This window comes from Lingula anatina, chromosome 2, assembly GCF_051362555.1.
Source record: "Lingula anatina isolate TDL-2025a chromosome 2, LinAna3.0, whole genome shotgun sequence".
Lineage (NCBI taxonomy): Eukaryota > Metazoa > Brachiopoda > Lingulata > Lingulida > Lingulidae > Lingula > Lingula anatina.
The window spans coordinates 39,679,276-39,698,729 of NC_141768.1; the positions used below are offsets into that span (position 1 = coordinate 39,679,276).

General features: G+C 36.7%; 1 protein-coding gene across 2 annotated transcripts; it reads left to right on the forward strand.

Annotated features, from left to right (window-relative positions):
• The first annotated feature begins 1,439 nt into the window (after positions 1 to 1,439).
• Positions 1,440 to 18,872, forward strand: LOC106173631 (methylcytosine dioxygenase tet3). Of its 2 annotated transcripts, none has more exons than XM_013554816.2 (11): positions 1,440 to 1,585; positions 3,212 to 3,744; positions 6,787 to 6,834; positions 7,067 to 8,294; positions 8,591 to 8,678; positions 10,766 to 10,859; positions 11,192 to 11,400; positions 13,300 to 13,444; positions 13,713 to 13,802; positions 14,253 to 14,390; positions 14,726 to 18,872. In XM_013554816.2, exons 2-11 carry the CDS (start codon positions 3,235 to 3,237, stop codon positions 17,171 to 17,173), a joined length of 4,998 nt encoding a protein of 1,665 aa, XP_013410270.2. In that variant the 5' UTR covers positions 1,440 to 1,585; positions 3,212 to 3,234; the 3' UTR covers positions 17,174 to 18,872. The 2 variants fall into 2 exon arrangements, with proteins under 2 accessions (XP_013410270.2, XP_013410271.2); XM_013554817.3 differs by lacking the exon at positions 11,192 to 11,400 and adding an exon at positions 11,466 to 11,674.
• Positions 18,873 to 19,454: the final 582 nt, after the last annotated feature.

The window sequence follows — 19,454 nt, forward strand, 5'->3', positions numbered from 1 at the left end:
ATAGCTTTTTGGAAAATGCCTTCCAGATATCAAAATAATGTGGCAATGTGTTGGATGGTAGATCTCATCTGTTGCAATCGTTCAGTGTATGGGGTGGGGGGGCTAGAGGAGAGGCGGTTTTATTGCATAACTTCATTTATTTTAATGTTCAGTGCCCATCCTAGAAAATGGTCTTAACATTTCAACCATAAATATATATGTTTATGTTTAGGCCACATAACCTCTGTTGACTTGTGACTTGTTGACTTGTATATTTGGTTTAAACAAATCAAGGAATTAGCCTTAAGTTAGACTTAATTCCATGAAACAAATGCACAGAATAGACCACCTAAGAGACGTCAAGAACGCAATATAATACGTGTTGGCATGATATTGGTGCAAGCCTATCTGAACTTTAATTTTTTTTTATTATCTAATGTGTGCAACCCCAAACTGCCAGTCAAAACTAAGGCCCAAAAACTGAAACCCTGGATTTATGTGTTATGTAGGCTAATATTTTATGAGTAACTTTTGATTTATTTGAATCAAGGTAAACAATGTAAACAAGGTAAACAATGTGTCATCTTGATGCTTAATATCAAGGGGGGGGGGGCTGAACACTTTTTCATAATTGAAAATCTATATATGGCATGAATATCCATGTTTTAATTTTCCTAACAATTAATAAAACATTTGAGCTCATGTTCGAAGGATTATAATGGTGTGAAGTGGGGACAGCAAAGATTAAAATAATAATCTAGAAAAAAAGACGTTTGAATTCATTTTTTAATGTTGAATACTGAAATTGGAACGGACTTTTAAAAAATGACATTTGACATGGAGCAAAAAGGGACTGCGGGGAAACGTTTTTGGTTCCGTTTCATGTAGCCTAGTGTGCCTTTTACTTTTATTTTTGGCTTCTTTTGTATTTTAGAGTTAGCCTAGATTCATGTAAAAGGAGTTGTTAAATATCAGATTCTTACAGGAGTTTTCTTTGACTCTTCTTTGGGATGGGGTGTTTATGTAGGCTACATGTAGGCCCTAACAGCGGTAACATGGGCAAATACGAACAGTTCGGTCTTTTTTTTTTTTTGTACCGTTTGAACGTTTTGATTAATACCAAATGGTTGATAACTGCACAAGGAACGGCGGGTATTTTTCGTAGTTGAATTCATACACTATCTGTCTGCTATCTACTGCCCGTGCTATCTGTACATATGTGCATGTGTTCTTTTGTCGTTGGGCTACGTATGTAGGCCTACGTTACGTGACACCACTCATGAGTTAGGCATACATACATACATGTGTACTATATAATAGTTGAAAGTCGTGATTAATATTACTTTGGTAATCAACAACACTTGTTTTTATTCATACGGATGGAAGAGTTCGCATGTACTAATATTGTTAACCTGAACGGCATATTCAGGGAAAAGAAACCCTAGTTTTTCTTTATCCTTTTTATCGAATCATTGACCTGAATGTCATTCTCTGCGGATCACGTGACCTTGTCTACCCGGTCAACTCATTTGCATACCGGAGTTGCTGTTTGCTTGGGTGCACCACGAAACAACGAATGTTTACAGATGATGTGGTTACCTTTTAGGTAAGAAAATAATTTTGAAAAATAGAGTAATGTATGTAGATCTTTAAAAGGTGTATTTTAATTTTGAAGAAACGATAAGTATCAGTAAAATGAGCGTAGTATAAGTGTATGTCTGGGTCAAAATGGACGTCGACTATAGTAGTTTCTGATTAAATGGCCATGTCCATTTAAAGCTGGATGGAGTGCATGTCGGCTCTAGCTCATTATTATGCGTGAGGAAAATCGGTTAGGCAGTGTTCAAGAAGAAACTTAAATCTCATTTACATTCATGTTGAACACTGCAACATGCTCGCAGATTGTGTTTGGAAACAATGGAAAGTTGACAAAATATATCGACTGGAGTTAAATGCCTGGTTATGGCAATGCCTTTTTACGCGTTCCTCGGCGCGAACCTAGGGCTTGAATAAACACTAGACCGAACAATTTATACAGAACATATGCAATACTTCAGGGTCAATATGCAGTAACTGGCTACTTGTTAAAAGTGTGTCCGCCGTGTGCTATACTTTGACGTAGGCAGATAGCCGCGTTTTGATGGTAGTTTTATAATTTTTTTTGTCACCATGTCGCAATTATTATCTTTCTGTAGGCTGCTTGTGAGTATCACATTATGTTTTATAATAATGTCACAACTCTGTTTTGATCTCTGATATAATTAACTTTATAAAAATTACCAAATGTTTTCAGGTAAAAGTCTTTGGGATTTGGGATAGTCTGAATGTATGGTATATTTTTATGTTGCAAATTTATAGTGTTGCATATTGTAAAGATTATTTTTCTTCACATATAAACATGATTTACTCTAAATTTGACTAAAGTTTTCTTCCAAGATTGGTTTATTTAAAAGAAGGGAAATCCCCTCTGAACTGTCTAGCTACAGAATTTATTTTTATTTGGTGTGTCAAACTAGAACAGAAGTAACATAAAGACACCAAAAAGACAGTGATGTAATATTTAGTAAGATCCGTGTTATTTACTGGCTAAAAGCAATTGAAGAACATCCCATCATGTTGTTTAAGTCCCTGTCACATCGCATTTGGTGCACTGTCATGCCCGAAGCAGATTCACCTCAGAATAAAGTCTGCGCAAGTTCATGCGGTTTGTAAACATGGATTATGTAGGTCATTCTAAAAATAGACCATCCGTTAACTGTATGCATACTCACAGTTGATTGCATGTTTATTCATTATAAGAACAGTGTATTTTATATTGTATCCTAATTTCAAAGAAATATGTATTGATAACATATTTCAAATACCACAAATATGTGATGTCATGAATGGTAATGTAATAAAAAAAAAGATGAGATAAATTCTTACAGATGTCGATATACACAAAAATCTAACATTTACGATATGAAGGTTGAATGAGAAAATGAAAAAAATTGAAGGATTGTATTTGAAGATGACTGTTTTAATATAATTTACTTTTAGAAAAAATAGACATATTGTCTGGACATTTCTTTAACATATTATTCTATATTCATTACGGTCATCAATTCCTATCAATTCCTATATCAAGAGAAGGCATTTGCATATTTTTGTGTTTTCTAATTTAAATGGTTTTCAATCCGAAAGTGATGTGACAAATATGAGACAAAATAGTTGTACCTTGTTTTCATTTCAGAATGTTTGTAGTGGGGAACTAAGATGGATTCCAATGCCCATTTAAGGAGTGGGCATAAAACAGAGCCTCCCTGGGACCCACAAGTTCCCCCTTATAACAGCTACCCACAAGTAGGAACCCCCTGGCCAAGCAACCCACTAACAGACCCCTGGAAGCAAAACAGCACTCCTAAACCTGACCCCTGGAAGCAAAACAGCACCCTTATAACTGATCCCTGGAGTAGCTCCCAAGCAGACAGCCAATCCTGGGCCAGCAAAAGCAATGAGAACAACCACGGTAACAAAACCGTGGCCCCAAATGTGGACCTCAGGAATGTCATGGCACATGTAGCAGAGAGGGATCTTGCTTCCAAAACCTCTCTTCCATCCAGCCAATATTCCTTCAATCATTTATCTGAGCAACTGCGCCAATCTTCACGACCAGTTCACCAAGTGCCAGGAGAAGCTACGGAAAAATTATGCTCTGATTGTGAAAATTGTCGCCAAGGGGACTCAGATAGATGTGTGAAGCGTCATGTAGTCCACTGGAAGAAGGTAATGGTATAAATGCATATGTATGGTGTATGTATGAAAGCGTATTGCGATTATTGATATGAGGTGTACGTAATGTAGAGGGAAGTTAACCTGATGTCTGCATATTGGTGTGATATAGCACATAATCTAGAGTGAAGTGTATTTCAGACCTAGTTAAGAGGTACTCAGCTGTCAGTTAAAAGCGGGTGATATTTCTGCGCTGCCTAATGGTATTAAGCCATGTGACTTGGCCTGTGTATAAACATTACGCACACTGATAATATAGGTCAGGCTATTTTTAGAATAAAACACGTGCGCGTGGTTTGAATGCACTTCTGAGGAGTTGTTGTAATTTCATCGCAAATTGGTATGATTTAAACAAGATAGTCCTGTTGAATTAGGCAGAAGACCAGAGGCACACTGTCCTGACTGGATTAAGCAAGTAACATACCGTAAATGATAACATCTCATGAAACTGTATTGAGCGAGAAAAATAAGCTGCAACGAAACATTTTTAAGGAAAAACAATAAAAGATTTTTTTATGATGAGTGCAGGCAGATTTTGATGTTTTGAGGATTTTTATTTTAAATTACAAAGTTGCTAGTGCATTTAATTTGACCAGATGGCAGTGATGCTAAATTTGATGATTATATGAGGCTTTACAGTAAGACTTGTGTCTTGGACTCTGTAGGTATCTGTCTGGCATATATTTGACCTTTAATATCCTTGGCTTTACCTGTAGGCTGGGGCTACATGCTACATAGCATGTCAATATTGGTATAGTTTTCCTGTTATTTTACACAAGCTGCAGTTCTATATGGATTTTATATTTTCCTCTGCGTCATGCAATCTTGATGCCTTTGTGCTGCAGGTGTTGTTTTAACTTGTAGTATAAGTGCAGCCACAGAATAAGCAGACCTCAAGTGTGAAAATGCAATTAGTATTCGTATAATGGAATAAATGCAGTGTTTTATAAGAAATTTACAGTTTTGCTTTTCCATATTAATGCTGTTGTTGAATGTCCCATTTAACAAGTAAAAAAGTTACACATGCAGGTAGTATAAGATTTCCTGTATAGCAAAAGGAGGTCCAATCAAATCTCAGTTCTATAAACTTAATATTTTAATGAAATGACATTCTTAATTGGTTAAGAAAAATCATACCTTTATTGACAGAAGTCATGTCTTGAAACACCAACCATCTATGGTAGATATTAGCTTTTAAACTTACATCTACCATAGATATTAGCTTTTAAACTGAATCAGCCCAAACAAAGATTTTTGACATATCTGGTTTTAAAGGAACATGTCCTCCAGGGTTTATTTGTGGCTCTTTTGCACTTATTGCTCAGTTCCAGTGAGTGGAATATGTTTTTAATCAGTAGAGCACTAAATAGGATTTATGTCTGGCACAGTACAAGGTAGACCCTTTCTTTCCTTCCCTTGACGTGTCTGGCTAGGCCCCATGTAAATAGGCCAGTCACTGTCTGAGTCACTTCTGGGTCATGGGTGCACATGCACATGTACAGGATGCAGTGAAATATTACCTTAGGAGCTAAGATTCAACTCTGGGATAAAAATCAATAAGCAAACACTGTATAACCCATATATTGGCTTGGGTATGGAGTTGTATTATAATTACATTTATCATTGTGATAAAGGTAAATCAATAATGCATTCAGGTCATGTATTAAAAGGTCTGTATGTATTTGCAAAGAATGGTTCCAGCCTTTAGCTGTCTTGTTATCAGTAGGTGTTGTCCTACTTACCTAAGCACTTGTCAAATATCATCAAAGGGACTGATATCCAACCAGCTCTTTCTAAGGCTCTTTTTCTTCTAAAATGTTATTCTATACTTATTCCTTTTAAAAAGATTAAAACTACTGAAAGCTGGTATGATAATAGTTCTGTTGATACCTAATATTGAATTAAACAGGTGTCTTGATATACATTTACACCTGAAGTCAGGACACCGCTGCTACAAAACCATTCTTACACCTTAAAATTCCAAGCAGTCCTATTCGTTTTGGTGTTTACTTTGTGACGGAATGAGAAAAGACAGGCTTGATACCAGAGTGCAGTGGTAATCCTCTTAACTCTACCTACTATTTGTCTAGGTAGTCTGATATTAATGCTTCCAGGCGATTGTACTGCAATTCAGTGGTACACAAAACTGAGAATGTATTGTTGATGTAGACTGCGTTTGACCTTGATTGCTATCATACTTCTGTTTGGGTGCCCATTTTCCCTTGCTTGACTCACATAATGTTTTGTACATGAAACTTTTGAGAAGACTGTAATACGCTGTATAATATTTCACCATTATATAATGATTAGAGTTCTTGGAAATATTAAGTGTAAAGACAAAAGTACATATGTTTGATACATCTTCATCCTTATAGGTGAGTTTATTATAGTAATATGATAATATATTTTTTTAAGGTCTAAAATCCATAAAATGTTCAGTAGATTTTGCACTTTAAAAGTTGATTAAAGTTTATAAATAAGAATGATTAATATAAATATAAATTGATTTACTGTAAGCTCCATTTAACAATAATTTTGGTTGTAAATACATGTGACTAATGAAAACTGAAGAGAAACACCAATTGAGAAAACAATAACTAGTTATTCCATAGTGGCATTCAATTATGTCATTCATCTGTTAAGTGGATTGGTAATTCAGTGCAATGCCTACACAGTAACACCTACTGAAAATTGGCATTACTAAAGCTAGTTGATCAGCAGGCTGATTAGCAAGTATACTTGTCTGCGTAATAACAAACATGCACAACCAGTTTTTCATTCATACCAAATACTATATATAAAAACCCTTGAACAGGTAGAGAGCATGTTTCTGTTGCTTTATTTTCTCTATGTATGCAATAAACATTGAGTGCATTATTCAGTTTTTAATAAACATAGCTGGTAGAGGTTGTAAAATAGAACATCCCCACTAGATAAATGAAGAATCAGATAATTGAACTATATACTGTTTTATCTTAATGATGCAAGTTTAAGCTCATGTAAACATTATTAATTTTGATTCAAATTATATTTCAGGCTAGCGAGGAGTTTGTGCCTGGTCAACAGCAACCACCAGAGAAAAAGGTGTGTGTTCATCATTTTATGTTTTTGTATGCATTGCTGTGAAGACTGTTAACAATGAATTTGATGTTACATATCACAGCTCATGAACATGTCCATACATTAAAATTGTGTAACCTAGATCAGGTTGATAATTATTTTGTGTAGTAGTAAATGAGAAATGTAATGTATTGACTGAAGTGAATGTATGGGTGAAGTATTGTACTGACGGATATACATCAATCCTACCTCACAGGTAAGACAAGCACACAAGTGTCCAGAACACCTGCCAGGGATGAATGGACATTCTGTGGAGCTGACTTCAAGTTTTCCCCTCCAGAGGGCAGAACCCCCTCAGTTACTTTCAGAAATGTGGCCACATTTCATAGCTAAAAATATAGAATTCAAGCTTCAACAACAGTTGGGAGATGGAGGTAAAGAGCATATTAAATTACAGTCAGGTTTTCCTACAGGTATACATGAAAACCAAATTGCTATTTTCCCAAGAGACGCTAATAGAAACCGTGAACAGCTTCATGAAGCTTTTAAGAATGGAGATGACAAAAACATAAACCATGTAAATTCCTTTTCTCAACATTTACCTGGGAACAAAAAAGGATGCACTGAAAATCAGAATCTATCAGGGAAAGGTGTCCATTCAAAGGATTTGGTAAGGGAAATTGTTCAGAAAAGAATTGAGTCCAGAACCCCACCTAGAGCTCAGATGAACAGTGTGTCACCAGTAATAGACAAGGAGGGGGCTCCAAATACTAGTTACATGAACAAAATTGAAGCAACTCCCCCCTGTGTGGTAACTGAGGGGGTAAAGGAGGGGACATTCCATCAAGCACAAACGCAGAGAGAAACTCTGTACAACAACTGGATAAATCCTCTGAATAGCTTTCATCCAGGGACTCCAAAAGATTCCAGGAACTCATTTACAGGAAACAACGCTGTTCCTGGAATAGATGGATTAAAAGCAAGTATTGAGAATGGACCTGGTCATTTATCTCAGATGGCCTCTCTTCCAGGGTTCTCTGGGAGAGAGAACAGCCACCAGGTGGAACCTTTGTCAATCCGAGCCAATCCTGGAGACTCTGCAAACACCAACTTCTCCGGTAACAGCAAAGATCAATTTATGTCAGATCACATTCAGCCTGCTTCGACATCCACCCCTCACTGTGATACCACCACACAGCAGGCTGACAACACAAAAGGAAACAATGTTTTAACAACTTCTGGTCCACAGGCACTGTCCTCCTCTGTGCCACCAATGCCAGTCCAGCCCAATGCTTTCATACCGCAGAAAGTGCTCCAGCCAGCTGATCTGGTCAATGGTGTGCAGGGGTCAGCTGGTGACCAGACTGGACATCTGACCACTGATGCAGTGGCCGATACCCTTGAGGAGCATGACGAGCTGTTTGAGAGACTGAAACTTAACCAACCTATCAAGGTGCCTGAGTGTGGGTGCCTGGGACCAGAAGGTAGGTTTTACTGTGGTGGAAAACAAAGTTTTTCTCCTCTAAATGCTTTGAATGTTGATGACTTTTTAGGATGTGTTGAAAGGTCCTTTTTATGGGTTTTCAAGTAGGCACAGTTCCTGTAATATATTTCAATACGCTGATTATTACAAATGCAAATTATATAGCAATACCAAAAATAAAGGTAAAAATTTCAACAAAAGCTTACTTCTTTCCTTTTAAGTCTCACAGTATTTTGTAAACTGCAACATTTTATGAAGTTTTTAACTTTCTATATGTACCCATGTCTCCACTTGTAGGTGTTAAAGAGAAGGATGAGGGACCATACTACACACACCTGGGGGCTGGGTCTACAGTCCAGGCTGTAAGAGAACTGATGGAGAGGAGGTAGGTAATAATTGATGGGAGACAGGTAGGCAGTACTCACTTAATGAGAACAAAAAATCATAGTTATGTCTTTATATGTCATTTCATATGAAAAAAATTGTATCTTTACGGTGCTTACTCTCTGTTTGATGTTTAATTGACATGTCAATGTTGTATGAAATATCTTAATGGTTTAAACTCTAAATATATTGTTTCACTGATGGGTCACGTGTTACATGATAATTTTGCCACCAGAATGATATCACTTTATTGACATGAAGGTTACTTATAACTGGTGGTATATGAATTTGGTTATTTGATACAATTTTCTTTCATATGAATGCTTAAATAAAGAACAAGGGTTTCAAAATCAAGGTACAGGTAACGAAGTCACCTTTAAATTCATTATGAATCATTTTATAAACCAGGTAGAAATTTCTGCAGGTAATAGTAAAATGCATAGCTTTATGAGGTAGGAATAAAATTACACTTGTAATGTGAGCCTCAGGTTATTTTGCTTCTCATTAGCATCAGGTTATTGAAATGAGAGAGTTATTTAGCATGTAATCCTAGCATATAAGGAATTTCAGAACATGCAAGATATTTAATGCTAAAAGATTTATCACACATTGGTTTTTGATAAGTCCATTGATGCAGACTGACCTATCACATGAGTGTTAAAATACCAAGAGAAATGGTATTGTCAACATATATGAAAGTGCAGAGGGCAGGAAAAGTGCTTTTCACAAAACATTGTCACATCTAACATATTTTCTTGATGTTCTTAATATATTTTTGTTATTGAGTTGAGCATTATTTTGCTGAAATATCGTAAAGAATTATGTCATTATCTGTAATATTCCAAAATGTTAGGTGAGGTAGATCAGACAAAGAAATATCGAAGCCTAGGAAAGACTGTCAAAAATCAGGCAACAGATTAGAAATTTGTTTGGAGTAGACACAAGAGAAGGGAGGTAGTACTCAACCTTAAAGATTCATATGAATGTTCTCTGTCTCTCAGCATAAGAGTGTCTCCCACTCTGTGTGCATAGCTATAATCACCATACATTATCACTCCCTTTGTGTGATACTTATCAGGTGTCACTCCATCGTAAAACCTTGCCAGTACTGGATAACGTGACAGGCTGATAATATCTTTATCAGGCTAACTGAACAAGGGACAGGCATGTTCTTTCAGCTGACTGCTAATGAGAGATTTGATGAAACTGAAAGCAAGAACCCTAGTTACATTTTGATGTATGTTTGGCTGTGTAATATACAAATTAAAAGAGCAAGTCTCAAGAAAAACGATAAAGTCACTCTAGCTGACCTCTTTGCCATTTTTATAAAGGTTGGCAGGACTAACTGCTAGTGTATAACACCTGTAGCCTCACTTGCTGATTAAAGCATCTTGATTAATTCGGTGTTTCAAGAATGTAAGTTGTCTGCTCACCACATCCCTATGTATTCATGCATCTGTTTATTTTTAGTGACTCAGTACTTTATTGATTTTTATTTTGAGGTATTGAAATCTTAAGAGTGATGATATCTCTGATTTTTAACTGTTTGAAAATTTCAGTATTGTAAACTTTGCTTTTCTATTTGTTTTGAGATGATCTTTTGTCATTTGCAGTTTAGGTTAAGTTTAATATTTATTTTTGAAGAGAAAGGCAATTTGTTTATCATCATGATTTTACACACAATTATAAAGAATAAATTAAAGGGATATCATTATCCTTCTGGTGGTTATTTTTCTTATAAAAAAAATAAAACCACACACTTTACACATCATAATGAAGAAAGGAACTTGTACTTAATGGCTTAATCCTGCTCACTGTTATTCTAATTTCTATATAAATTTTTTTCTAATATAATTGTGTGCCATAAAGGAATTAATTTTTTAACATGTGAAGATGATATATTTTACAATCATTATTGCAGCAAATTTCACAAGACTAGGTATAAAGATGGTTTATAGACCAGCCTAGCCTAGCATATGATTGTGTCTGTTGTCGAGATTCGGCAATAAAATGACCTAATGTCATATTTTATATCCCGATGTTTTCTGTGTACTTAAAGACTTTCCATGCTATGTTAATTTATTTCAGGTTTGGAATGGGTGGCAAAGCAGTACGGATAGAAAAGGTCGTATACACAGGGAAGGAGGGAAAGAGTAGTCGGGGGTGCCCTGTTGCTAAATGGGTATGTTATTGGTAGTGTATGGAGAAATGTGGTGTGTTAAGGCTGTCTGTATTATACATGGAAGATAGAAAGAGGAAATATGTGGACAGAATGTGTCATGGATTCTTAACACGAATAACATGCAGCTGAAAGCTTAATGACATAAATCGTGTCTTAAACATTAAATAGTCCTGTTGTATTTAATACCAGTATTGTCATACTAAATGGTGCTCTTTTTATTTCTTGAACAGAAAAAGCACACTATTTAAGTTCTGCCTTTTGATAGATAAAAAACCACACCTGATAACGTAAACTGCTTTTTGAAGCTGCATTTATTACCATTGGTATTTCAGATATTACGCAGGTCAGGCCCAGAGGAGAAAGTTCTTACTGTTATTCGCCATAGGGCCGGTCACCACTGTGATACCGCTGTCATTGTCATAAATATTGTATTATGGGAGGGTATCCCCAGCCCACATGCAGATGACCTGTATAATTATTTACGCTCAACTGTAACTGACAATGGTTTTGAAACAGAACGCAGGTGTGGAACTAATGAAGAGTAAGTATATCATGAAATTGTGTCCCTTTTTATGCAGGGTTATAACATATTTTGCCTACTTCTAGGTAATAAGAAGAGCAGGCACCGAGGAAAAGGTTTTGTGTGTGGTAAAAAGAAGAGCGGGTCACTTTTGTGAATCGGCAGTTATAGTAGTCAGCATAGTATTATGGGAAGGTGTCTCTGAGGAGCAAGCAGGTTCCTTGTATGACTACATGATCCATACCCTGCCTGAGTGTGGGTTTGAAACTGATCGGCGTTGTGGCACTAATGTAGAGTAAGTTATTTCCAGATCTCCTGCCTGCCTGTCCCGCGGCCCTCATAGCAATGTTCAAAAGGTGTACATGGATGTGGGTAGGTGGTTGTGGAAGTTTGTCAAACTGGAGATTTTGCTTATTGTTGCATCCTCAAACGTATCGCCATATACTTGCCTCAAATATAAATACGAAGACAAGGTTGGATTGTCCTATAATGGAACATTACAAAATAAAGGGGAAAAAAAATTATGGGCATTGTAAAGATGTAGCTATATGGTAGTGGTAACCTAAACTAATGTACTTGTACCTGGATGTCTGTCCATCTTGGTGACCCAGGGGCTTATCACTATCATTGTGACAGCAAAGTTTTTCTGAAAAGGTTGAGAAATATAGTCCTTTGATCGGGTACCTGGAAATGCAGCTTCCCAATCAGAGTCATTTACCAGTGATTTTAAGATAAACTGAACTAACTAACTGCTGTACAAGAGGAGTTACTATGTGCTACAACATTGCGAGTTTGTCACCTGACATCTCAGGTAAGGGGAATATGACTGTTGTTAGTTCTACAAAGGCTAATGTAAGGTAGACATTACAAGATTATGCATGAGGCCCCATTATACTTGTCTGGACATTAGATACACTGTAGGGCAGCAAAAACATACCCACCTTTTTTGGAAGAGTTTAAAATAACGACACAATTTAAGCTAGATAAAAAAAGCATTCTACAAAAGTAATTTTTTTTTTACAATATCTTTGATTAAACTACAGTCTGTTTTGGTATCCGTAAATATAACTAAGGGTTCACAGTAAGTGGTGTATGTTGTTATTCATAGAAATTCAATTACTAGAAGCCGTTTAGTATTTAGAAAACTTGTTAAGATGAGTATTTCTCTGTGATACGAGCTTGTTTCTCAAGTAGAGGGAATCTGATCAACAGAAACCGTACATGTTACAAAGATTTTCTAGCATTTTTTTGTGTGAAGACTTATTTTTTAAACCTGCTTGCATGAAAAATCTCCAGTCAAAGACAAACTGCACAACCATATTATACATGGGTCTTAAATTACATGAAAATGTTGAAAAGTTTGATACTTCAAATAATAGCATATCTGTTTGCTATATTTCTTCTGCACAAGGCCAGTTGAAATCACCATGTTTCTATCTGCTCCACCATGTGCCCATGCTTTATACCTATTTACAGCTTTGCTTGTGCTTCAGCTCATTTGCACATTTTATGATAAATGTTTTATTCTATATTTGTGTATAATTTGAAACTCTTTTATTCAGGCAAGAATCACACGCTCATGATGGTCACACATGCCTACACGCACACACACTGACATACGGATTTGTGTTTATTTACATAAATAGAACAGCAAGACATCGTGTATTTTATTTGTAACATGTTAGTTGAATAACACTGAACCCCAAGTTGCTACAAATCAAGTTATCTTATACAACTCAGTTTAAGGAAAAGGGGACCAGAAAAAAATTTGATTGGTTTATTGAATGAAAAAAATCTATATTTTCTTATTTATGTTATCTTACCATCTAATTAAGTAGATAACATTGACATTATCTATTTGTGCTGTGTATTGAGATGGATATCTTTGATAAGATATTTGCTATTTGTCTGTGTCTTTAGGAGAACTTGTGCATGCCAAGGCTGGGATGACGACCGCAGGGGAGCCTCTTTCTCATTTGGCTGCTCCTGGAGCATGTACTACAATGGCTGCAAGTTTGCCAGGAGTAAAGTGGTTAGAAAGTTTAAACTCAAGTGTCCTGATCATGTGAGTATTGACGTCTTCTATTACATGCAGCTTGGAAGGAGTTGGTAGTACAAGCATGGAAAATTAATAATCAGTGGCATTTGAATATCATCATGCATTGTGTGAAAAGAATATTTTGGTACTTCACTCATACAAGTTTGTTTAGATATCTTTTGAAACAATTTTGAGTAAGATATTTATGCAGTGTAAGAATATACCAGAGTTGCAAGCAATTGTACATTACCGTTTTCCTTGTTTAAACTATGTAGTTGTACCTTTGTTTTTCTAGGAAAGTAACATGGAGACGAGGATGCAACACCTGGCTGACCATGTAGGTCCACTGTACAAACAAATGGCTCCAGATGCCTACAACAACCAGGTGGGAGAGACAGTTTTACTGTACATTTCATACACACATTGTGCATCTACAGGTGGCACATTTGTCACTGGGAATATTACTGTAAATCTCGGATGTTCACTTATCAGTGCTTGTAAAAAAACTTCAGGACCTGTTATAATAGACAGTAGATGTAGATTTTGTTACCACAAAGTTGAAGTGTGTAATCCAAAGCAAGTTGTGGCTGCAAATTTGCTTTTTACTATGGAAAGAAGAGTATTTAGATTGCTACTTTAATTTGGTTATCTTAAAAATAATTATGATTAAGGTTTAATCAGCCATTGTATATATATATGGTAAAAAGATTTAAGAGGGTTATTATATTTCTCATGTAAGAAAAGAAACTTAATAAAACTAGATGAAAGAAAAAATTGAAATTCATCGACTATGTACAATGTTTTGGTATTAACTTCCATCTTGTTTTGCACCCAGGTCCAGTTTGAGAACCAGGCTTTGGAATGCAGGTTGGGAAACAACCCAGGTCGGCCATTTTCAGGGGTCACAGCTTGTGTAGACTTCTGTGCTCATGCTCACAAAGATGTACACAACATGAATAATGGAAGCACTGTGGTAGGTTTTCTGTATATGATATTTTGTCATTGTAAAAGCAACTTTCATTTGTTTGCCTTTGTTTTCAAATAAGTACGGCTGGAAATACATTGTCACTCATTTGATGTGCCAGTAAACCCTACTGAAACAAGTGGAGTAAAATGGAAAAAGGAAATAGGGATATCCTGTTTGCCACTTACCTTTGCTTATAAATAAATTAAAAGTCAAACATATTCCTTTGTATCTCTTCATTTTCAGTTGAAATTGCATTAAGGCTGAACAGTTTTGATGGACCCAAAATTTTGACGCAAACTTTAGTTTGCATATGTAAACCACTGCTGGTGTTGTTTTTACAGGTTGTGACTCTTACCAAGCACCGTGGCTTTGAGAAACCAGATGATGAACAACTCCATGTTTTACCTCTGTACAAATTAGATGCTGTTGGAGAAGATGGGACCTTTGATGAAACGAGAAGAAAGATTGCATCTGGGGCCTTGGAAGTGTTGACTAAGTACCCGATGGAGACCAGAGTGCGGGCAGTGCCCCTCACACCTTGTAAGAAGAGAAGTAAAGACAGAAAGTCTAAAGATAGCCCAGGCCGTAGAAAATTGTCACCAGTGAGAGTCAAATCTCCTGCGCATCTGAATCAAAGCAGTCCTTTGGCACAGAAAGTTGTTGACAAAGTGAAAGCAAAAAGGAAACCAAAGAAATTGGAGATGAACAAGGGATCAAACTGGGAAGGTTACTCTGACGGCAATGCAAAGATATTTAAGAAAGAAATGGTCCCGCAACAGTATCAGAAGGAGCAGGACCGCCAGCTAGCAGAATGGCAGGCACAGATGGGGCTACGGCCTATGTATCCAAATGTGATGATGCAGCAAACAGCCATGATGGGGGGAGAAATGCCCCAAGTCCACCCTCAGTGGGGGTTCCCTATGATGCCCATGCACCCACATGTACAGCAAGGGTTTCCAATGGGGGGCAACATGATGAATTATGGAGGATTTCCACATTGGCCAGCAGGTCTACCTAGTATGGACAACATCCATAAAGATCAGGCAAATCAACAGAATAAAAATAAGTTAGGGCATTCCATTGATCAGCTTCTCCAGGCTGGAAATAACCCAAATCTTCATCCCCATCTTCTTCAACAACAACAGCAGCAGCAACAACAACAGCAACAACAACAACAACAACAACAGTACTTAGAGAGACAACAGCACCTGGTAGAACAGCAACAACATCATCAGGGTCACCATCAGATTAATAATATGCAACATACTAACAATTTAATCAACAAGCTGAAACAAGAAAATATCCAAGCCAGTCGATCTGTACCGACCTCACCACTGCATTCCAATATTAAGCATGAAATTCCAAGTCCATGTCATCTTGCTATGCAGCAACAGCAGAAGCAGGGCTGGCCACAGGGTACTTTTCCACAATACCGACAAGAGAATGCCCAACAAACTGTAAAACAAGAACCAATGAATGGAAACCGACCAGATTATCCCCTTTCTCAGTTAGGCCAGCATGCAGAGACACAACACATGGCTTCACATCCTGGATCACAGACACCAGCAGGAGGGAATTCTTCTGGCCAGCAGGTGACAGTAGGAACTCATGTTACTGGCCAGCAGATGGCAGCAGGCACTCATGGCACTGGTCAACAGATGGCAGCAGGAACTCATGGTAATGGCCAACAGATGGCAGCAGGAGGTTGTGGTACTGGGCAACAGATAGCAGCAGGAGCTCATGTTACTGGCCAACAGATGGCAGCAGGTGATCATGGCAAAGAACAACCAAAGGCTCCTGGTACCAGCCACCAGATGGCAGCAGGACTCTCACCACTTGATCTGTTGACCATGGCTGTGGAAATCCAGTCTAGAGATCTGGAAAACAAACGTGGACATCCTGAAGTTAACAATAGACTGGTGAATCAGAACTTTCCAAAGGGTGCCATTCAAGGTGATATAAAATCTGAGATTCCCCAACAGTGTTCGCTGAGAAGCAGCTTACCTCAGGAGATCAGTAATAAAGCAATATATGATCAAAGTCAGAATACTGCAGCAGCGCCATTAGCTCAGGGCAGCAGCAACTGCAATATGCAACAACAGCCAGTTGCTGATCATCATCTTGCAAATGCTAACAATTATATTCCATCAGCTAACAACACTGCCATTCAAAATACTATATTTGATACCAATAACAAGAATCAACATGATAATAATCAGTATTTATCAGGTCAACCCCCTACCTTACCTTCTGTGCCAGTGGACAATACCCCTAAGGACTTTGAGTATCACTCTGACAATGAGGAAGTCTTTCATGATGAGGAGGTGGGTGGGGTTGCCATTGCTCTTTCTCATGGGTCTATATTATTTGAATGTGCAAAGCGAGAGCTTCATGCAACCACGGCATTGAAGAACCCTAACCGGCATCATCCTACCAGGATTAGTTTAGTGTTCTATCAACATAAAGCTATGAATAACCGATACCATGGTTTGTACGAGTATGAGCGGAAGCTGGAGATGTGGAAAGAACGGCGTATGAAGAAACGTTTGGAGGCTGGACAACCAGAACCCACAGACAATGAAAAGGCCGAAGCCTTACTTGGAATACAGGGAAAACGTAAGAAGAAGTCTGCAGAGGAGGAGAAGAAATTGAAGTTCAAACCACCCGTATATAGGTATATGTGGCCAGCTCCTCTTAAGATGTCTAGTACAGCCACCACTGATACAGTGGTGACACGCTGGATAAAACCACAAACCATGGTAACGGGTCCATATCAGAAGTGGGTGTAGATTTGCATACTGAGTCAGGAGAAATGGTGTTCCATCATAAGATTTAAGTGTTCTTTTTGAATGTAGAAACTTCACTCTGTTTAGCTGACGGTGTTAGATATAAGAGATTGAGCGGTTTTTAACCTCGTGCAAAGAGATATTTTTATGTCCAAATTTTAGATTCCTTGACAAAGGACGTAATTTGCATGGCTAGTGGCCATGTTTGTATCAGGTTCAAAGGACATCATCACAGTGTATAGATCTGTGGTTTGGTGACATTTCTCAAAGATCTCAAATTTTTTATCAGCAAATTGTACACAGAGGATTAATTTATTTCCATTTGTATGAGTGTTGTAGTGTACTTATACCACTGATTGTGGTAGGTGTGGTGTTTCAGGACATTGTAACAGTTGAGTTGAGCACAACAACTAAGTTTTGTTAAATGGTATATTGCCTGTAAACATAATTATTTTCAGTATATAATCTGAAGTCAGCTTTTGTTTCTCTTTCTATATGTGGGAGACTCCGATGATATATCTGTTGATTAAGTCATGGATTTGTCATGTTTTTGATAGTCTTTCATTCTGTTTGTTGATTTTAGCTTTTGTTTATCTTGGATGTTGAGATGTATTCATATGAGATTGAGATGTTCATAGTTTTTTATAACTGTTTTTATAGTTCTTATATGAAACAGTACTTTTATAGACCATGGGACATCTTCCATTGTGTTTTGTTATTTATTCACTGAATGGGGAGAAGGGTTTATGGGGTGCACTTGTTGGTTTTAACTGATTTTTTAGAAATGTTGTAAAAGAAACCCTTTTTGACTGGTAGATTTCCATTGTCATTTACTGTAGTTTAGATGGTAGTTATATCTTAAAGAGTTAGAAGTTTTACCCATGGATTCCTTGTTTGAAGATGTTACATTTTAACCTTATACACAATTGTTTCTTCAACTATCTTCTCCAGATAGGCATCAACAACAAAATAATAGGCATTTACAAAAATAAATCTTAATGTTATGATTATATACAACCTAACTTGATGAAAATCAAGTTTTTGAATTATATATCAGGGTTCTTGATACTTTGTAACTTTATACAACTAACCAGTAATAATAAACAATGCATAGCATATGTAAAGTATATTTTGTAATCACTGCCAATATCAATGTTTACCAAGAGTAGAACTCAAATTCTTAGATAATTATGTATAGTTTTTATCGATTCTGAAACCTAACTTATATGGATATATTCACATAATGTGTTCAGTAAGTATATCTTTGTTTGTGGTGTATAGCAATTTGATCTCTAAGTTTTGTTTTGCTCAAAAGACTTGTGCTACTTGGTTGTTTCAAGGTGCAAGATATGATGAAGGGTCAATCACTTCAAAACTCTAAAACCATCAACATGTTCTGGTCACTATCGGGACCAGCATGCTGTGCTTATAAGAGATTGCTACTACAACTTTGAGATGTGTGGACTAGTAATTATATTTTAACTATTTTAGGTTGACATTATCTGTTGATTATAATTCTGTTTCTGGATGTGACATGCTCTTGTATTTTTTTCAGTGTAAATTTGTAATTTTAGATCACCAATGGTAAATTTATTTGTAAATAATTTGTATGTTATCTATGTGTGCATTATGTTTTTGTCGGGTATTTTAATAATCGTACACAAAATCTTTGGTGTAATAAAATGTATTGGTACATGCAACATATTAGTTGTTTGTTTCTGCAGAAGCATTGCTTTCAGAATATATTCCGTGTCGTGATCAATATATATATTTTTTAATTTGCGGTGCTGTGTGCAATTTAGTGGTTTTCGTCATTTATAGTGTTTGATGAAAAAGTCCATGCAAAGGTTTGCTTTTGAATCAAATTCGTATTTTTATTGTGCCGTCGTAATTTTTAATGAAAAAAAGTATCCTGTACACGAGGCAGTATTTCGACTTGTGGGATAATATTAGCAGATCTCCAGCATTCAGCTGGGTGCTCATATTGCAGTATAGATGCAAATCTGTAGATACAAGACTCCAGTACAGACAACTTACATATCTTAGAAATGATACTAAAATTGTAATGTAAAGACTTATACGACATATTCTTTTTTTACCACACCTTTTGCAGTAAATGGATTTTGTCAAGAGACGCTTAATTTTGTGAGATGCTTCATTGAGACGGACTTGAATCGCTTTCTCGTTGCCATTTCTTAAACTATCTTTAAATGTGTGCAATTTTGTTCGACAAATATTAATCTTGTTGAAAAGCCTTCGATGTTTATTTTGATTTTTCTTCACA

What these genes read in the sequence shown, in the direction of transcription:
- LOC106173631 (XM_013554816.2), top strand. Translation starts at nt 3,235, where the DNA reads ATGGATTCCAATGCCCATTTAAGGAGTGGGCATAAAACAGAGCCTCCC. An exon ending in AGCAACCACCAGAGAAAAAG is followed by an intron (nt 6,835 to 7,066) that starts GTGTGTGTTCAT and finishes CCTACCTCACAG; the next exon opens with GTAAGACAAGCACACAAGTG. An exon ending in AGAGAACTGATGGAGAGGAG is followed by an intron (nt 8,679 to 10,765) that starts GTAGGTAATAAT and finishes AATTTATTTCAG; the next exon opens with GTTTGGAATGGGTGGCAAAG.